Here is a 21,706-nt window from a genome sequence, read left to right on the forward strand (position 1 = left end):
CTCTAGGTTTTGACGATTCAGGTTGCTACACAAACGTCAACATGATGGTTAACTTTACCATTAATTCTTAGCAAAAGTGAAGCCACTCCATTAGTTATTTTTCAGATAAATGCTGAGGAGCACAAGAATTAACAATGGGAATGAAATAATAAATTGTCAGTGTTCAAAGTAAATAAACAGAACTTTATTGTTAGTCTTTAAATCATTAGCCCTGCACCCAAATCCCAGATTGTAGGTTATCCGTATCCCTCAACCATAAAATAGTGTCATGGATAGCAAGAGGGAAACAGGCAATTATTAACAGATTCCATGCAATGTGTCAGTAATGGCAGGTGCAGTAACAGATGAAAAAAGGTGAATCAATGTATATGCACTCTACTTTTCAGTGGAAGCACTTCGTTGATGATGCAAAAAGCATAATGAACGGGGCAAGAGGAGGGTTGGAGCTCAGGTAAAATTGAATTGTTATTGTGAAATATATAATTGTTTTAATTTGTTATTTTGTTTAATGCCTTATTTTGGACATTAGAAATCTCAGTTACTAAGAAAATATATGGACTTTCTCTCCAAAAGAGCAGTTTTGGTAATTCACTCTTTGGCTTCAAATAAAACAGCAACAAATCAACAAAATAGGATGGAAAACTATTGATATATTATAAATGTTGGCATATAAATTATATAATCGTGACACATGAAGTAAGGTTAATTGTATACAGTCATTGCATGCTATAACGCAAGACTTTTAACATTACTAGCTGATGCCCTGTGGCATTGCACATAGACAGCATTGCTTTTTTAGAATATGACATCAACTCGCTTTGAAACCGTGATGACAGAAACTGTTAATAATATGATAGAGATAGTTGAAAAGAGCAGCGGGGGAACAAATGGATTACAGCAGAAGAAAAAAAGGAGAACAGGGGAAGCCTCCACTGAAGCAGGATTGGGTCGGTCAGGTCAAGGATTCCACGAGCAGCAACAAATAAAGCAGCAAGAGGGACAAATGCATTATAGCAGTACAAAAAAGAGCGAGCTGGGGAACCGTCCATAAAAGGTGGGGTAAGGTCCAGGTCTGTGATTTTACCGACAACCATTAAAAGGACACCAAGAGTAATAAAGGGATTACAACAGAACAAAAAAAGATGAGAACAGGGAAGTCTCCATTAAAAGGCAGGGTTTTGGTGCTTTCACTATGACAAGGACAGTAAAGAGAACAAAGGGTGAACAGGAGCAGCAGACCAAAAGAGAGAGAATGAGGATGCCACCAGTAGGACAGGTTTCAGGTTGCTGCTCGTGGAATCCTTGAGCTGATTTAAGGATCGGGTCCACCTTTGGTGGCCGTGCCTTCAGCTGCCGAGGCCCTAAGCTCTGGAATTCCCTCCCTAAACCTGTCCGCCTCTCTTTCCTCCTTTAAGCTGTTCCTTAAAACCTACCTCTTTGACCAGGCTTTTGGCTACCTGCCCCAACATCTCCTAATGTGGCTCGGTGTCAAATTTTGTTTGATAATGTTCTTGTGCAGCCCACTGAGACGTTTTACTACATTAAAGATGCTATATAAATGCAAGTTGTTGTGGATCAGTTGAGGGATTCAGCTGTCACCAAAAGGTTGGGTTGGGTAAGTGATTCAGCAGCATTGCAAGGATTGTGCCCAGTCGGGTCAAGGATTTGGTAGCCATCGAAAGGGTCTGGTTAGTGTAATGTATTTGCTTCATGGGTTCTTTGCTTAAGAATTCATTGCAATATATTGCTATTAGTTGGTTTATTAGCAAAGGTTTAACAATCACACCACACATTACCAGTTCATCCACCAGGCTCACAACGACCTGCCTCATTGTGGATCCCTGAACCCAAATGGCTGGGGTTTTATTGAGTCTTGTGAACATCACGTGACTGGCTAAGCCACTCACAAACCTGTGAGCATACTCACAGGTGCATACATTATAGTAAGGTTCAGGATTCTCTCAGCATCAGGTCAGATCAGGATTTGGGAGCCATTCAAGGGTTAGGTCTGGGATTCATCAGACATTCAAGGCTCAGGTTGGCAAGTGGAAAGGTCAGATTAGGTTATAAGAAAATCAGGCAGACAATGAATGCAGGGTGGAGAATTAAAGAATTGAGTTGGAAATTTTTCAAAGGTTGGGTCAGGTCAGGGATTGCCAGGCATCAAGAAAAGACGCACTTACTAATATACAAAACTTAGCACTAATTTCTGATAATTTGGAGTAGAGCAGTTTCTGTTTACTTTGAGTTTCATGCAGCACAGAAATAAGCATGTGGGACACAGGAGATTAAACGCTTACAGGACCACCAATAACATCAAGGCAGCATTATGTCAAGAATGGCACCAAGGAACCCGAGTAAGATTGAGATTAATGGGGGAAATCAAACAAAACTCTCCAGTGGGTGACGTCACCCTCAACACACAGGAAGCTGGTCAATGATTTAAAACAATAACCACAGTCTCAGGACATCACTGCTGAGTTTCCTCAGGGCCGCGTCCTTGGCCTCATCACCTTCAAGTGCTTCAATAATCCTCCCTCCATAATAAGGTTAAGAGCTGGTCTGTTTGCTGACTATTTCAGTGTTCAGCTCCATTCACAACTTCTCTGGTAATGAAGTAGCTGATTCGAATCTAATGCAGGATCTGGACAACATCAAGAATCGGGCTGACAAGTAGACATGACATTCGAACCACATAAATGACCAGCAATGACCATCTCCAAGAGAATGCCCAACTACCTCTCCCCGATTTTCAATGTCGCTATGCTTATTTTTATATTTCCATTATAAATTCCAATGTCCGCCTTATCGTTGAAACTGCCAATGCAAACTTGTCACACTGTAATTTCATCCTTCTGCTAGGGTTAGTGCTTTAGCACCACAACTGGTAGAAATGCAGAATTACAGGATGACAAGCTTAAATAGAAAGTTTCCATGATAATGGTGGACATTGTAATTTATAATTAATATAAAAATAAGGACAGAATGTATAATTTTAAAATGGGGACTGAATTACATCTGTATACCTGGTCCAATAACCCTTCACCCTCTAACCCTGCTTCACCTAAAGACTGCATTTAGTCTTGACTTCATGTGCAAGCCACAGAAGATGGTCTAGTATAGAAAATAGAGGCCTTTCATTTACAGATTTCACAGAATAATTGACTGTTGCAAGAGCAACCCCCAAAATACCAGCCAACCCCCCCGCCCCCCCCCCCCAGATTATTATAGAATAAAACCAGAATTTAATTTATTTTCTGGTTCTGTTGTTATGCGCTACAACACCCCTATTGTTCTAAATTAGTGACTCACCAATGAGCAGTATCATATGGGAGGTCTGCTGTTATATAAACACATTTCATATATTTGAACTTGATTTTCACCTCCATTCTCTTTATTCATAAACCTCTACAATTATAAACTTTCCTTTGATTTCCTGAACTCCTCTGCCATCAGGATTGTGCTGTCCAGAATTGTGCTGTTCAGAAGGCTTTCGACAAGGTCCCACACAAGAGATTAATGTGCAAAGTTAAAGCACATGTGATTGGGGGTTGTGTGCTGACATGGATTGAGAACTGGTTGTCAGACAGGAAGCAAAGAGTAGGAGTAAATGGGTACTTTTCAGAATGGCAGGCAGTGACTAGTGGGGTACCGCAAGGTTCTGTGCTGGGGCCCCAGCTGTTTACATTGTACATTAATGATTTGGACGAGGGGATTAAATGTAGTATCTCCAAATTTGCGGATGACACTATGCAGCCTCATAGCATCCTCCTCGCAACTCGCAGTGTGAGCTGCAAGGAGGATGCTATAGGCTGCAGAGTGACTTGGATAGGTTAGGTGAGTGGGCAAATGCATGGCAGATGAAGTATAATGTGGATAAATGTGAGGTTATCCACTTTGGTGGTAAAAACAGAGACACAGACTATTATCTGAATGGTGACAGATTAGGAAAAGGGGAGGTGCAACGGGACCTGGGTGTCATGGTACATTAGTCATTGAAGGTTGGCATGCAGGTACAGCAGGCGGTTAAGAAAGCAAATGGCATGTTGGCCTTCATAGCGAGGGGATTTGAGTACAGGGGCAGGGAGGTATTGCTACAGTTGTACAGGGCCTTGGTGAGGCCACACCTGGAGTACTGTGTACAATTTTGGTCTCCTAACTTGAGGAAGGACATTCTTGCTATTGAGGGAGTGCAGCCAAGGTTCACCAGACTGATTCCCGGGATGGCGGGACTGACATATCAAGGAAGACTGGATCAACTGGGCTTGTATTCACTGGAGTTCAGAAGAATGAGAGGGGATCTCATAGAAACGTTTAAAATTCTGACGGGTTTAGACAGGTTAGATGCAGGAAGAATGTTCCCAATGTTGGGAAAGTCCAGAACCAGCGGTCACAGTCTAAGGATAAGGGGTAAGCCATTTAGGACCGAGATGAGGAGAAACTTCTTCACCCAGAGAGTGGTGAACCTGTGGAATTCCCTACCACAGAAAGTTGTTGAGGCCAATTCACTAAATATATTCAAAAAGGAGTTAGATATAGTCCTTACTACTAAGGGGATCAAGGGGTATGGCGAGAAAGCAGGAATGGGGTACTGAGGTTGCATGTTCAGCCATGAACTCATTGAATGGCGGTGCAGGCTCGAAGGGCCGAATGGCCTACTCCTGCACCTATTTTCTATGTTTCAATGGGCCCAAGTTTCTACATGATTTGCGCCTGATTTTTAGGAGCAACTGGTGGAGAACGGACTATCTTAGAAATCGCAATTCTCCACATTTTTTTTTCTGCAGTTCCAGTCAGGTAGAACAGTTCTACTTTGGAACAGAATTTTTTCTTCAAAAGGGGGCGTGTCCGGCCACTGACGCCTGATTTCAACGTTTCCACAGTGAAAACGTACTCCAAACTAAGTTAGAATGGAGCAAGTGAAGATTTTTGTCGAACTGAAAAAACCTGTTCTACACATTAAAAAATCAGGAGCAGGTTACAAATTAGGCGTCCAGAACGAGGTGGGGGGGGGGGGGAGGGGAAGGTAACTCATTAAATTCTACAATAAATCTTTATTTATACTTCTACAAATAAATCCAACCTGAATAAACATTTATAAGCAAAGAAAAGATTAAATAAACCATCTTCCTACCTGTGTGAAAGTGCTTCAGGCACGGAGAATGCTGCAGTCAGCCTGAGGCGCCCGTTCTTCCCGCGGGGGGGGGGGGGGGGGGGGAAAGGGGAGAAGAGGCGCCCGTTCTTTCCTGCGGGGTGGGGGGGGGGGGGGGAGGCGCCCGTTCTTCCCGTGGGGGGGGGGGGGTAGGAGGCGCCCGTTCTTCCCGCGGGGGAGGGGGCGGGGAGAGGAGGCGCCCGTTCTTCCCGCGGGGGGGGGGGGGGGGAGGAGACAGTGAGAAGGCTGCAAGTGCTGATGGCAATGTGCTTTTATTAAAAAAATGTTCAAAAATTAAACAGCTACAAAGAACTACAAAAATGGCCAAGTGCCAATGTTTTTTTCACACTGCGCGTGCGCGAACACTCCAACGCGCACGCGCAGCGTTGCCGGCAGGAAAAAAAACTAATTTAAATAGTACCCGCCCCCTCCCACGTACAAAATCGGCGCGAGTGTAGGCTCCGCCCCCCTGGGCGCCGCGCCAGGCAGACAAGGAGCTGCAGAACGCTCCAGAATCGCGATTTATTTTTAGGCGCCGTTTTAGGCGCGAAAAACGGGCGCCCAGCTTGGAGGGGCGCCCGTTTTTTATCGTGTGGAAACTTGGCCCCAATGTTTCTATGTCCGTGTAAACCTCAGCCCAGTGCAAAACCCCCACCCAGAGCTGTAACCTGCTGAGGTTCAGGACTGTACTTCAGTGCACTGCTGGCTTCTCAGCTTTACTCTGCTGCTGTAATGGGTCCTGAATGAAATTCACATTCTCTTGGACTGAAGCCCATTTCTCCAATGGCTTCTGGGCCTTCCTGTGATGTCCACCTTCGCTGCCACTTTCTGCTGAGACTGTATGGTTCACTCATCTACCGGTTTTCAATTTTGCTGGCTGCACTGCAGTTTTTACGGTGATCTACCGCGATCCACAAACTTGTGTCAGCGTTGCCATCATCATCTTCCTGCACCCGCTACCGACTTTCCTTAACCTCTCTCTCTCCCCATGTAAATGCTCCAATCCATATTCAGGGCCAGCCCCTCAACCTTGCCATCTCTCGTGGCCTCGCTACTCCCATCATGTCAATTGCAGATAATGCCATCTCTGACCACTTCCTCGTATCGCTCTCCACTCACATTAACATTCCACACCCTATCTCCTTCTGTGCCCACCCCTGGAAAAAACTCTCTCCCGACTCTCTTACAAGTGCACTTATCAACTCCCAACTGTCCAGCCTTTGGCCCTCCATTCACCATGACATCTCTGCAGCTATCGATCACACCCTCCTCACCATCACCTTTGATGCCCTAGTCCCTGGTAAAACAATTACTCGCTCTCACCCTGGGATTTCCCCCCAGTACAGCTCTGATCTTCGCTCCCTTAAGTCCAAGGAGGACAACTGGTTTAGCCATTCACCACCAGATCTGGCTGAACCACTAAACACTATTGGATCCTGCTCTTGTCTGCCAAAATCGCCCACTATTCCAGAATTATTCTGGAATTTAAAGATAAACCCTGGCTTCTATTCTCAACTGCTAACAGTCTTTTTAAACCCCACTTCCCAGTCTCCACCCTCACCTCCTACAATGTGTGAGGAGCTCATGGACTTCTTTGTCTCTAAGATTGAGACCATCCATTCGGCCGCCTCTGCCTCGTCCCTTCCTGTCCCTAGTCCACCAGGCCAAACTTCCTCCAGAATTGCTCCTGCCCTCATATCTTTCTCCAGCTTCTCTCCGATCTCCCCTCGTGACCTTTCCGAGCTTATCCTGTCCACGAGACCCACATCCTGCTCCCTTGAACTTATTCCCACCAAACTGCTGACCCATGTTAGCTGACATTGTTAACGGTTCGCTCTCCTCAGGTACTGTTCACCTCTCTCTCAAATCTTCCATCATCACCCTCTCCTCAAAAAACCAAACCCCATCTCCAACCTTCCTTTCCTCTCCAAAGTCCTTGAACGTGTTGTCGCTGGACATCCTTTGTGACTGTGACAAAGGCAAACTATCACTCCTCGTCCTTCTTGACTTGTCTGCAGCCTTTGACACGGTTGACCACTCTATCCTTCTCCATAGCCTTTCCACAGTCGTCCAGTTGGGTGGGACTGCACTTGCCTGGTTGCATTCTTATCTATCTAATCATAGCAGGAGAATCAACTGCAACGGCTTCTCTTCCCGCCCCCGTATCGTGACCTCTGGTGTCCCCCAAGGATCTATCCTTGGCCCCCTCCTATTTCTCATCTATATGTTGCCTGTTAACTACATCATCTGTCAGTTTCCACATGTACGCTGATGGCACCCAGCTCTACTTCACCACCACTTCTCTTGACCCCTCCACGGTCTCTAAATTGTCAAAGACTGCTTGTCCAACATCCAGTTCTGGATGAGCAGAAATTTTCTCCAATTGAATATTGGGAAGACCGAAGCCATTGCTTTCGGTCCCCGCCACAAACTCTGTTCCCTTGCCATTGGCTCCATCCCTCTCCCCAGCTTCTGTCTGAGGCTGAACCAGACAGTTCGCAACATTGGTGTTATATTTGACCCTGAAATAAGCTTTCAACCACAGCAAAACTAAGATCGCTTATTTCCACCTCCGTAATATCGCCCGTCACCGCCCTTGCCTCAGCTCATCCGCTGCTGAAGCCCTTATCCATGTTTTTGTTACCTCTATACTTGACTATTCCAATGCATTCCTGGCTGGCCTCCCACATTCTACCCTACATGAGGTGATCCAAAACTCGGTTGCCCGTTTCCTAACTCGCACCAAGTCCCACTCACTTATCAACCCTGTGCTCGATGACCTACATTAAGCAACACTTCGATTTCAAAATTGTCATCCTTATTTTCAAATCTCGCCATGGCCTCACCTCTCCCTATCTCTGCAATCTCCTCCAAGCACCTCCCCTCCCTGGCTGCACCGAGATGTCTGCTCTCCTCTAATTCTGCCCTCCTGAGCATACCTGGTTATAATCCAAAAGCAAAATACTGTGGATACTGGAATCTGAAATAAAACCAGAAAATGCTGGAAATCTCAGCTGGTCAGGCAGCATTTGTGGAGAGAAAAACAGAGTTAATGTTTCAGGTCGACGACCCTTCATCAGAATATAATGACTCAACCATTGGTGGCCGTGCTTCCTGTTGCCTAGACCCCAAACTCTGGAGCTCCCTGCCTAAAAGTTCTCCGCCTCACTTCCTCTTTTTCTTCCTTCAAGACGCTCCTTAAAACATACCTCATTGAACAAGCTTTTGGTCACCTGCGCTAATTTCTACTTATGTGGCTCGGTATCAAATTAACACATAACACTCCTAGGAAGCGTCTTGGGATGACTCACTACGTTAAAGGCGCTATGTAAATACAAGTTGTTGTTGTATTCTCTGCTGGACTGCCCCTATTCTGTGTCTGTGTCTTTGGATAGACCAAATCCACTGGTGCGCACTGCCAACAACTGAAACCACGACGAATTTCTGTTGGATACCAAAATCATTCTCGGCTGGCCCCTGGTCATCCCTGCACTGCTGCTCAGCCCTCTTTTCAACTCGACAAGGTCCATCAGCGCACCCACAGACTCTCTGTCCCTTGAAAACTCCTGATCCACTCCTTCTCCACAACTGTCCCCAAACCAGAACAGTGGTTTGACAATGCTCCAAGTTGACTCCATCTACCTTGTCTGCAAGTCAACTCCATCCGATCACTGAACCTCATACACTAACTTTGTACTTTTATCATCTCCTCCCTATCCTCTGTTTGGTCAGGACATGTCTCTCCTCATTTTTGCCAGGTCCTATAGAATTCCTTGTGTGTCCACTTGCACGTACTTTTTGGTTACTGCTGAAGGTGGTAATTTTTTCTGTCCACCCCCTTAGATGCTGACTAACGCACCATGGCAGGAGCAGATGACTGTTGGATGGACCACCGCCTATTCCGCTCTGTCATCTTCATCATTGTAGCCCCAAAACAGCGGCGGCAACAGAAACAATGCCGTAGGAAAATCAACGCTGGAGCACAAAGACCCTGCTGAGAAACCCGTATCCAGCCAGTGCCTCACTACCAACCTGACGACTCCCAGTGATTGAGACGCAGAGTGTCCACAATGCCTGGTCTGCCCTCAAAGCCTCTATAATTAGCACCTGTGAAGAGACACTCAGTCACTCGACCAGGAAACACCAAGACTGGCTCGATGAGAATGACCAGGAGCTCCAGGAGCTAATAAGCCGCAAGCGCAAGGCATTCTTGAACTGGAAACAGCAGCACAACTTGAGAGCAAGAAAGCAGCTCTACAGACGTCTGAAGGCCGAGGTCCAACAAAAAACTCGTGACCTAAAGAACAGATGGTGGGTGGAGAAAGCGCAGGAGATCCAGCAACCAGCCGACAACCACGATGTGCGTGGATTCTTTAGCGCAGTCAAGACCGCCTATGGCCCAAGCACCCAAAGCTGTACCCCACTGCGGGCCAAGAATGGAGAAGTACTCATCAAGGACAGAGAAACAGTCAGTGCCCGCTGGAAGGAGCACTTCGAAGATCTCCTTAACCGAGACTCTGTCTTCGACGCGCGTGTCCTCGATTCCATCCCGCAGCATGCTAACCGCCACCACCTCAGCACAAGCCCTGCCCGGCATGAGGTTGAAAAGGTCATCCAACAACTGAAAAACAAGGCCTCAAGAGCAGATGGAATCCCTGCGAAAGCATGAAACATGGTGGAGAAGCACTATTGGCGCGATTACATGAACTCATTTCTCTTATTTGGGAGGAGGAGAGCATACCAGGGGATCTCAGACGCCGTAATCGTGATCACCTTGAAGGGAACAAATCCGATTGTGGTAATTATAGAGGAGTTTCCCTGCTGTCTGCCAAAGGGAAAGTCATCGCAAGAATCCTCCTCAATCGCCTTCTCCATGTGGCTGAAGAGCTCCTCCCAGAGTCACAATGCGGATTCCACCCACTAAGGGGCACAATGGACATGATCTTCACTGCACGTCAAATTTAAGAAAAATGCAGGGAACACCACCAACCTCTGTACATGGCCTTCTTTGATCTCACAAAGGCCTTTGACACTTTCAAGCGTGAGGGATTATGGAGCGCCCTCTTCAAATTCGGCTGCCCTCAAAAGGTTTGTCACCATCCACCGCCTGCTTCACGATGACATGCAATTCATGATCCTGACCAATGGATCCACCACAGACCCAATTCACTTATGGACCAGGGTCAAGCAAGGCTGTGTCATCACACCAACGCGCTTCTCGATCTTCCTTGCTGCAATGCTCCATCTCACCCTCAGTAAGCTCCCCGCTGGAGTGGAGCTAATCTACAGAACAAACAGGAAACTGTTCAACCTCCGTTGCCTCCAGTCTAGATCCAAGGTCGTCCCATCCTCTGACATTGAATTAAAGTATGCAGACAATGCTTGCTTCTGCGCCCACTCGGAAGCCGAACTCCAAACCATTGTCAATGTTATGTATGCAATAAAGGTTCAAACTGAGTATTTAGGCCTAAAGTGCCTGACTCACAAAATGGCTGGCCTTTTATACCCGAGTAGCACCATGTGCGTACTGCTCAGTGGCCTCCAACAATGAGACCATCTGGTAGCTAAAAGGAACATGTACATACATGACAATACCCACCTCTGAGATCTTATCACAGTCTTTCACAGGTTGAGACGGTCCGATGCTTTACGTCCCGGGTTGACTGTCTCAGTTCGATTCCGGCCTTGGGTGAGTGTGCGGAGTCTGTTGTGGCTGGTGGCTGGATGGCTGACTTGTTGGGGGTGGCAGTGGCCATGTCAGGAATTGCAAGTCCATTTTTATTGAACAAGTCCGTGATGGAAATTCCGGGTTCACTGATGACCTTTGAGTTCACTGAAGATTGCTGGTAGGTTGGTTGGTCATCGACGGTTTCTTCGTCCGACTGCTCAGGCTCGTCTGTGTGCCCCAGCTTTGTTTGATCCATGTATTTCCTGCAAGTTTGCCTATTCTTGAGCTTAATAACAAATACTCTGTTGCCCTCCTTGGCCAGGATCCATTTGGGACCTTGACCATAATTCAACACATATACAGAATCATTAACAGAAATCTCGTGTGACACAGTTGCGCGATTGTGGTACCCTTGTTGACTGTCTTCTGTATTCAACATAATTACTTAAATCTGGGTGTCTTATGACCTCTCATCATAAGATCAGGTGAGACCCCTGTCAGTGCGTGGGGTCTGTCCTGTAGCTCAGCAGTATGCAAGACGCGGGTCTGCAGTGACTCTTGGGTTACTTTCCTCATGCTTTGCTTGATAATTTATACTGCACGTTCTGCTTGCCCGTTGGACGCAGGCTTGAACGGTGCTGACCTTACATGTTTTGTGCCGTTAAGTTTTACAAACGCCTGACTGGTGAAGCACGACCCATTATCGCTCACCACTATGTCAGGCAGACCATGTGTCGCGAACATGACATTGATATTCTCTATGGTTGCCGTGGACGTACTGGATGACATGATTATGCATTCTATCCACTTTGAATAAGCATCCACCACCACTAAAAACATCTTGCCCAAGAAGAGACCTGCAAAATCTACATGGATCCTGGACCGAGGTTTGGATGGCCATGACCACAGACTTAGCTGTGATTCCGCTGGTGCTTTGCTGAGCTGCATGCAAGCGTTGCACTGATGCACACATGCTTCCAGCTCAGAATCAATTCCTGGCCACCATACATGGGACCTGACGCTGGCCTTCATCATCACTATACCAGGATGTATGCTGTGTAACTCATGTACAAACTTCTCTCTCCCTCTCTTAGGCTTTATAACTCGATTGCCCCACAATATGCAATCTGCTTGAATAGACAGTTCGTCCTTGCAACGAATGTACGGTTTGGCCTCCTAGCACATTTGCTTAGGTATGGCAGACCAATTGCCTTTGAGGATGTAACTCTTTACCACCGATAATATTGGGTCCTGGCTGGTCCATGTCTTAACTTGTTGAGTTGTGATAGGAGTACCTTCACTCTCAAAAGCATCCATGATTAACATTAAATCTGCCGGCTGTGGCGTTTACACTTCCGGTGTGGGCAACGGCAACCGGCTCAAAGCTTCGGCACAATTCTCCATGCCAGGTCTGTGACGACTGACATGATCATAGGCAGATAATGTCAGTGTCCACCTTTGGATGTGGGATGAAGCGTTGGCATTGATACCTTTGCTCTCGGAAAACAAAATGAGCGGCTGGTGATCAGTCTCTAATTCAAACCTCAGACCGAACAGGTATTGATGCATCTTTTTAACACCGTACACATACGCTAAAGCTTATTTTTCTACCATACTGTAGGCTCTTTCTGCTTTAGACAAATTTTTGGATGCATATGCGACAGGTTGAAGTTTCCCCGACGCATTGGCTTGTTGTAACATGTAACCAATTCCATATGACGATGCATCACATGCCAAAACTAAACGTTTACATGGGTCATAATGTTATATATGTAAACATTGTAACTGTGTAAGACTTGCCACCAGAGGGTACAACTGTTGGAAGCCCAAGGGTCACCTGCACACCTCGTGCAAGGGAGTATAAAAGGTTTGTCTGCCATGCTGCTTATGCACGCTGGAGTTGTATTAAAGAGACTATGGTCACATCAATTTTAGCTCACAGTACTCAGTCTTGTGGAGTTCTTCCATACCCAACACATAATATACCAGCAGCTTGTTCAAGCAAAGTAGATTGGTGGCTTTCTCGAAAGCTCTGTCTTGCAATGCGCCCCACATCCAGTTGTTGCCTTTTCTCAATAGCATGTGCAGTGGTTCAAGTAAGGTGCCCAATTTAGGTAGGAAGTTACCAAAGTAGTTGAGTAGACCCAGGAACGAATGCACCTCCGTCATGTTCTGTGGCTTGGGTGCATTCTTGATGGCTTTGGTTTTCATGTCAGTAGGTCTGATGCCATCAGCGGCGATTTTTCTCCAGAGGAATTCGACCTCTGGTGCCATGAAGACGCACTTCGAGCATTTAAGTCCGAGTCCCACTCTGTCCAAACGCAATATAACCTCTTCCAGGTTGTTTAGATATTCCTAGGAGTCACGACCGGTGATCAGGATGTTATCTTGGAACATGACGGTTCTGGGAACGGACTTCCGTAGACTTTCCATATTCTTCTGGAATATTGCTGCAGCCGAGCGAATTCCAAATGGGCACCTGTGGTACATACAGTCCTTTGTGCGTGTTAATGCACGCAAGTCTCTTCGATGTCTCGACCAACTTCTGCGTCATATAGGCGGACGTTAAGTCCAGTTTTGTGAACGACTTCCCTCCGGCTAGCGTAGCAAACAAGTCATCAGCCTTCGGTAACAGGTACTGATCTTGTTTCGAAACCCTATTGATCGTAGTCTTGTAGTCTCCACAGATTCTGACTGTGCCATCACTTTTCAGCAAGGAACAATGGGGCTGGCCCATTCATTAAATTCGACCGGTGATATGATCCCCTCACGCAGGAGTCTGTCCAGTTCAATTTCAACCTTCTCCCTCATCATATACGGCACTATCCGAGCTTTATGATGGACAGGTCTTGCATCTGAGTCCACGTGGATCTGCACCTTGGCTCCCGTGAAGTTGCCAATACCCGGTTCGAACAGCAAGGGGAACTTGTTCAATACTTGGGCACATGTATCTTCCTCCAACGACAACGCCTTTATGTCGTTCCAGTCGCATCCGATTTTCTCCAACCAGCTCCTGCCGAGCAGCATTGGGCCATTGCCTGGAACAATTCACAGCAGTAACTCGTGAACCGCACTGTTATACAACACATAAAGGTGATTGGCAGTGCACAAATGAATCAGTTCTTTGGTGTATGTGCGCAGCTTGGCATTAACAGGGCTCAGCCTGGGCCTCACAGTCTTAGTGTCCCACAGCTTATTAAATGGCCTCTTGTTCATGATTGATTGACTCACCCGTGTCCAGTTCCATCGATACCGGTGACCCGTTAAACTTCACATTAATCAAAATTGGTTTACTCTTGGTTATGAAAAAGAGTACAGTCCATATACTTCCTCCTCTGGCATCTCAGATTGCATACCCGAATCTGCGCTAGTCTAACTCTCATTCTCCACATGCTGGGTCAAAGCTCGCTTGCTCATCTGCGGACACTTGCGCTGGAGATGCCCCACTCTCAGACAGCCTTTGCAACTATATTGTTTAAATCGGCACGACTGATGCCGATAATTTCCCCCACAACACCAACAGGGAGAAGTCGGATACATTCCCGCTGGCGGTCTTTGGGCAGCCACAGGTTTCGCAAACGCAGCCGGATAGGCCCTGCCATGTGCCGCTCTGCCGAACCAATCGCATTTACAGTACTTGCCGAGATTCGGTTCTTCACCGATATTTGCTTTAAACTCCTGTCCGTTGTCACACATGATTGAGTGATCTGGTTGGCCCTTTTTAAATCCAACTCCTCCACCGCCAGAAGTTTGCACAGGATCACCTCGTGGTTGATACCGATAACAAAGTCGTCCCACAGCATGTCTGCCAACACTATCTAGAACTTGCACGATCCCGCTAGACGTCTCAGGTCGGCAACGAATTTCGCCGTGCTCTGGCCCTCCAATCGAACGTGTGTATAAAACCTGTAGCTCAAGATAATGCCGCCGCCGCCGTCGTCTGGTTTGAGGTGCTCCCGTACCAATGTACACAACTCCTCTATGTTTTCTCTGTTGGATCACCAGGCATGAGTAGATTCTTTATCAGACCATAGATCTTTGAACCGCAGTGAGGATCACGGCCCGGCGCTGATCTGCATCGTCAACCTCCTTCATTTTGTTGGCCACGAAATACTGGTTCACAAAGTCTTCCCAATCTTCTCCCTCCACAAAATCGCTCCAAAAATTCAATCGTACTCATTTTGCAAACAAAGGTTCTTGTGTTCTTGTCGCCAAATGTTATGTATGCAATAAAGGTTCAAACTGAGTACTGTTTAACTGGCCAAGGTGCAACCTTGTTTCTGCTTTATTACGGCCCAAAGTGCCTGACTCACAAAATGGCTGGCCTTTTATACCTAAGCAGCACCATGTGCGTGCTGCTTAGAGGCCTCCAACAATGACACCATCTGGTGGCTACAAGCAGTATGTACATACATGACAGAGTGGAACTTGGAAGTGGTGGTGTTCCCATGCGCCTGCTGCCCTTGTCCTTCTAGGTGATCGAGGTTGTGGGTTTGGGAAGTGCTGCCCAAGAAACCTTGGCAAGTTGCTGCAGTGCATCCTGTAGATGGTACACTGTAGCAACGGTATGCCGGTGGTGGAGGGAGTGAATGTTTAAGGTGGATGATGGGGTGCCAGTCAAGTGGGCTGCTTTGTCCTGGATGGTGTCTCGTGCTTCTGAAGTGTTGGAGCTGCACTGATCCAGGCAAGTAAAGAATATTCCATCACACTCCTGACAAAGAGTGTTTGAAGACCAGTCCCTCAAAACTGTCACCAAGCTCATGGTCTACAGGGCCGTAGTAATACTGCCCTCCTGTATGGCTCAGAGACATTGACCATGTACAGCAGATACCTCAAGTCGTTGGAGAAATACCACCAGCAATTTCTCCGCAAGATCCTGCATATCCCCGGGAGGACAGACGCACAAACATTAGCGTCCTCGTCCAGGCCAACATCCCCAGCATTGAAGCACTGACCACACTTGATCAGCTCCGCTGGCCAAGCCACATAGTGTGCATGCCAGACACGAGACTCCCAAAGCAAGCGCTCAACTCGGAACTCGTCCATGGCAAATGAGCCAAAGGTGGGCAGAGGAAATGTTACAAGGACACCCTCAAAGCCTCCCTGATAAAGTGCGACATCCCCACTGACACCTGGGAGTCCCTGGCCATAGACCGCCCTAAGTGGAGGAAGTGCATCCGGGAGGGCGCTGAGCTCCTCGAGTATCGTCGCCGAGAGCATGCAGAAATCAAGTGCAGGCAGCGGAAGGAACGTACGGCAAACCAGGCTCCCTGCCCACCCTTTCCCTCAACGACTTTCTATCCCACCTGTGACAGGAGACTGTGGTTCTCGTATTGTACTGTACAGCTACCCAAGAACTCATGCTAAGAGTGGAAGCAAGACTTCCTCGATTCCGAGGGACTGCCTATGATGATGAGACAGTGGAAAGGCTTGCACCTCCGATAGCGCAGCACTCCCTCAGGTCTATATTGGAGTGTCAGCCTGAATTTTTGTGCTTAGGTCTCTGGAATAGGACTTGAACCCACAACTTTCTGACTCAGAGGCGAGACGGCTACCCACTGAGCCACGGCGGACACTCACCATTTTGTAAAAATGCAACTTTGCGACAGGATATCTACCCTTGACGCATATAACACACACACACAGTAGCACTGCTTTATCGCAATAATCTGTAGTATATTCCCACCAACCAAACTTTGTTTTCCAGACAGCACGTGACAATAACTGATGCAGTAGCTTACCATCAATCTCTCCAACTCTCTGAACCCAGGAATGGCAAAGCACAGGGAATTATTTCAATCGAGTATCTAAACAAGTATCAAACGATATCCTTGTGAGGAACGAAAATACTTTAAAAGACAATTAAAGATGACAAGGAACGCTTTCACTTTTAAAGGATGGTACTTAGAGCAACAAATGAGTCACTGGATAATTCCATCCCTGATACAAAAGCAAAATACTGCGGATGCTGCTTCATCCCTGCTTCCTGAGAAGAATCGCTGTTGGTGCAAAGATATAATCCGGATTCCTATTTACTCACCTTTGTTCCTTGGGGTTTGCAAAAATTATTGCAGATTCTTTGCCGCAGAAACGAGTTGGTGCTAAGAAGGAATTGATGGAACTTTTCAATTTCTGTGCACACGAAGCCCAGCAGGCAGTCTCGAATTTTCTGCAGACAGAAGCCTGCTTTAATCCAGTTTTTGTATCCTTCGTCATTGAGACGAATACTCAGCTCCGATTGCATTCTTTCAAACAAACAAACAACATTAATCGTTGTTGCATCACTTTCAAACTGTGTGCAGTTGACTGGTTGGAAAGCACTGGTTGGACTACTTGGCGTTTCTTGGCTTTAATTTGTCCCGGCCTTCGAATCCTGCCCCGGCCAGCTCTCGCGCCGGACACTGCTGCGCGCGCAGCCCTGCAGCTGGTGCGGGATGTATTTCACAGCAAGTGCGGAAGTGGTGATAGCTGAACTCTGGACTTACCGGACACGGCTCCAACCACCCTGTTTGAAACGCGGGGCAGCATACAGTTTAAGCTGATTTGAAACCAAAAATTCACCAGGTCTTGCAGCGTCTGAGACGCAAGTCTTCAAAAATATTCCTAAGGCTCGGTCACAAATTAAAATCAGAATCATGGCTCCCTTCGTGTCATTCGGGACTCCACCTTAATTATTTCCTAGTTTCTCCCTCCCTTGGTATGACTGTCACATACTTTACCTAGTTATTACTGTAGAGTTCTCAACTCTAGAAAAATATTCACACGAGGCATATACTGCAGACAAGGTCACTCATGACCTGCACCTTTATTCCCCGGACCAAGGAGTGCTAAGCCTGCATGGAATCTCCCTTTAAGTACCTGGTTGACCAGGTAAGGAATGTGTCCCACAAGTTCACCCCCTGTGGTCAAGGTGTGTATTTCACAGTTGTGTGCAGTGTACAGTGTTGTTACATATTGGTTACAGTTACGTGAAGGTTACAATTACCTCTGTCTCGCCATCCTTCACTTTTTGTGCAATATTTTTACCCTCGTTCTTTCTGCTATTTGTATGCATTTATTACTTAACTGTTTACGGAATGTGTAACTTTTTAAAAGCCAGGACACAAGATGGCAGGCAAGTTGGAGGTGGATAGCGTGTCCGAGCAGAGAAAAGCTATCCAAGGGCTGCTGCCATCTGTATTGGTGAATGAAAGCTTTGTGGTTAAGGACGGGAAATCAAGGGCAAGAAGGGAGCTCCGATATGCCTGTACACCCGGACAGATGGTCTTTCTGTTTATGTCAGACTGGGCCAGGAACCATAACCTTGGCCGGTATTGGTGCGTTTGTGAACTAGAATCATCAACATTTACAGCACAGGAGGCCGCCACATCTACACTAGAGAAGTATTCTCACCCTAGTCACGTGTTTCCTCTTCCAAATATTTGTCCATTTTTTTCTTTAAAAGATGCGATGGTCTGTCTTAACCAATCCATGTAGCAAAACATTCTATACTGAAACAACCTTGGGAAAGAAATTTGTCTTACCATCGCTCCTTATTCTCTTAGTGAATTCTTATTTACTCAACCACAGTAAATTTATTTCCTGATTCTTCAATACTTTTAATTTTTAAAAACAATTATATTAAATCTCCTTTTAGCTTTCTCTACCCCAATGGAAATAGTATTCAAAGTCTCTCAATTGTATTTAAAAAGTACATTTAAAAAGTACTTGGATGTGCACTTAAAGAACCGTGACCTAGTGCTGAAAGGTGAGATTAGGTTGGATAGTTCTTTTTCGACCGACACGACAGGCTGGATGGCCTCCTGTGTTATAATTTTCTGATTCTATTTCCCCATCCTTGACATCATTCTGGTGAACCTTATAATGTAGCATACAAATGTTTTGTATAAATTCATAATTACTATCAGTACTTAATGTCCAATTTATTAAACTTCTGTGCTGTAAATTTTGGTCAGGTTATGGCTTTATCCAACTGCATTTGCAGTTTTAGGGACTCAGAGACACTTCTGTCTTTCTGTTCATCCATATACTTCAGTATTGTTGCATTGAGCATATACTTCTATTCATTATTTTTCTGTCTAAATGTATTAACTTAGACTTATCCAAATTAAATTGCATCTGGCACTTGTTTGCCCACTCCACTAACCCATCTATGGCTTGCTGAATCGCTAACAATCCTCCTTGCTGTTTACAACCCCTCTACTTTCAGTCATCAGCAATTGTTGAGGTTGTGTTCTCTGTATCCAAGTCTAAATCATCTATAAGCTACTGAAAACAAAAGTGGACCCAGCACTGACACCTGGCATACACCATTTCCAACACAATTACATTTATTGTTTTTTCTCTGCCAACTAGTTTTCTATCCATGGTGTTACATTTCTTCTTTCCATTACCAGCTTGGGTTCCGTGGTAATGCTCTTGCATCTGAATTAGAAGTGCATATCTTCAAGCCAACTGCAGGCGTTGGAGTACATTATCTAGACTTCAATGCAGTACAGATGGAGTGCTGCATTGTTGGAGGCATCATCTTTCAGATGATGTTAAACCAAGGCTTCATTTGTTTGTTCAGGTGGACATGAAATATCCCATGAGGTATGAGGTCGTGTACTTTGGCAGAAAAAAAATCAAAGAGCAAGTTATTATTTAAATGGAGAAAGATTGCAAAGTGCCACAGTACAGCGGGATCTGGGGGTACTTGTGCATGAAACACAAAAGGATAGTATGCAGGTGTAGCATGTGATCAGGAAGGCCAATGGTATCTTGGCCTTTATTGCAAAGGGTATGGAGTATAAAAGCAGGGAAGTCTTGCTACAGCTATACAAGGTATTAGTAAGGCCACACCTGGAATACTGCATGCCGCTTTGGTTTCCATATTTACGAAAGGATATACATGCTTTGGAGGCAGTTCAGAGAAGATTCACTAGGTTGATTCCGGCGATGAGGGGGTTGACTTATGGAGGAAAGGTTGAGTAGGTTGGGCCTCTACTCATTGGAATTCAAAACAATGAGGATTGATCGTCTCAAAACGTCTAAGATTATGAGTGGGCTTGACAAGGTGGGTGCAGAGAGAATGTTTCCACTGATGGGGGAGACTTGAACTAGAGGGCATGATCTTAGAATAAGGGGCCGCCCATTTAAAAGAGAGATGAGGAGAAATTTCTTCTCTGAGGGTTGTGAATCTGTGGAATTTGCTGCCTCAGAGAGCTGTGGAAGCTGGGACATTGAATAAATTTAAGACAGAAATAGACAGTTTCTTAAAACGATAAGGGGTTATGGGGAGCGGGCGGGGAAGTAGAGCTGAGTCCATGATCTTATTGAATGGCGGAACAGGCTCGAGGGGCCGTATGGCTTACTCCTGTTCCTATTTCTTATGTTCTTATGACACTATGAAGAGTAGCAGAGTGCTCTTCATGTCCTGGCTGATATCTATCCCTTGACCACCACCAAGAAATAAGAAATAGACAAGATAAATGTACACTAACTGAATAACTTCATTGAGAAGTTCTGATGGCTCTGTATTCCAGTGTGTTGTGCCAAGGAGTGATAGAATGTTGAATCACTTACAATCCCCTCCCTCTGGTCATTTGTGATCTCTGCCAAGTTAGAGGGGGTTTTATTGCAGAAGGCAGCTATTTTCTTAGCTGTCTTTGTGAAATGAATTGAGGCAGTCTCAAACCAGTTCCTAGTAGAATCTTGGTCCACTGCACAAAATTGACCAGAATTTGGGAATAAATTATCAACAATACACAAACTTTAAGAATGGTTTGTTTGGGAAATGATAAAATAGAATTTCAAACATTTTGGACTTATATCTTTACTTGTTTTTAAAACAAAGTCAGAAAGATCATACATGTGTAGGTTTAGTTACATTGCATTAGTATGTCAATAATTTTTGCTTCTAGATATTCATTTATTTGTAAATAAATCTGAACAAGTAGTTTAGCCTTTACAAAAAGTCTACCAGCATGTTATTTTTCAGCCTTCTGAGATGTTGGAAGAATCTGGTGAGCATCCTACATAATTCTATGTTTAAAAAAAAACTTAACAGCACTGACAATTCAGCCCAACTGGTCTATACCGGTGTTCATACTCCAACACAAGCCTTTTCCTGTGCTAATGACCTCTTCCCATCTTGCCCCCATATTCCCTTCTCCCTCACATATGCATCAAGCTTCCCCCTTAAATGCATCAATGCTATCTGCTCGAACCACTCCATGTGGCAGCGAGTTCCACATAGTCACTACTCTGTAAATTCCTCCTAAATTCTTTTTGATCTGTTGATGGTTGCCTCCTTATTCTGGACTCACCCGCAAGTGGAAGCAGTTTTTCCACATCCATCCTATGAAATCCCTGTATAACTTTCAATACCTTTAGGTCTCCTCTTTTCTAGAGAAAACAGCCCCAGCTTGCTTAATCTTTCTGGATAGTTGCACCCTCTCAATTATGGATTTACAAGGATATTGCCTCCTATATTCTCTCCAGTACAAAATTGTATCTTAATTTATGCACACTAACCCATAGATGGCAGAAAATAACAGTACAGATTACGTTTCAAAAGGGTCTTAGTTTGCTCTTGGAAACTGTATTCTAGCCGTAACAATGAAGTGTTGGGGGAAAAAAAAAATTGTAGCAGCAGCTCTTCACCAACTGTGATTAAGGCACATTGGTACAGGTAGCCGAGAGCGCTTGGGGCAGAAATTAAGCGGCTTTCCAGCAGTGTCGAATTGTTGCCGTTCATGAAATTCTCCTCGGTGGTTTTTTCAGCAGACCCACATTCGCCCCGCTGCTGCCGGATCCTCCTAAGTGCATCATCAAAGCGCGCACCACCGATCTCCTGCACCGTAAGCAAAATCCCGTGACGGTTTTTTCTGTCGGTGCACTGTGTT

The 21,706-nt window shown here is 45.7% G+C and overlaps 1 protein-coding gene across 4 annotated transcripts in view; it reads right to left on the reverse strand.

Moving 5' to 3' along the window:
• The window catches only part of LOC139276036 (uncharacterized protein CXorf38-like), a 57,761-nt gene extending 40,505 nt beyond the window's left edge, over positions 1-17,256 (reverse strand). For all 4 annotated transcript variants that reach the window (XM_070893422.1, XM_070893423.1, XM_070893421.1 and 1 more), the window contains exon 1: positions 16,861-17,256. In XM_070893422.1, the coding sequence (XP_070749523.1) occupies positions 16,861-17,064 (204 nt within the window). In that variant the 5' untranslated portion in view covers positions 17,065-17,256. The remainder of the gene's footprint in view (positions 1-16,860) is intronic.
• Positions 17,257-21,706: the final 4,450 nt, after the last annotated feature.

This window comes from Pristiophorus japonicus, chromosome 11 (assembly GCF_044704955.1).
Source record: "Pristiophorus japonicus isolate sPriJap1 chromosome 11, sPriJap1.hap1, whole genome shotgun sequence".
NCBI lineage: Eukaryota > Metazoa > Chordata > Chondrichthyes > Pristiophoridae > Pristiophorus > Pristiophorus japonicus.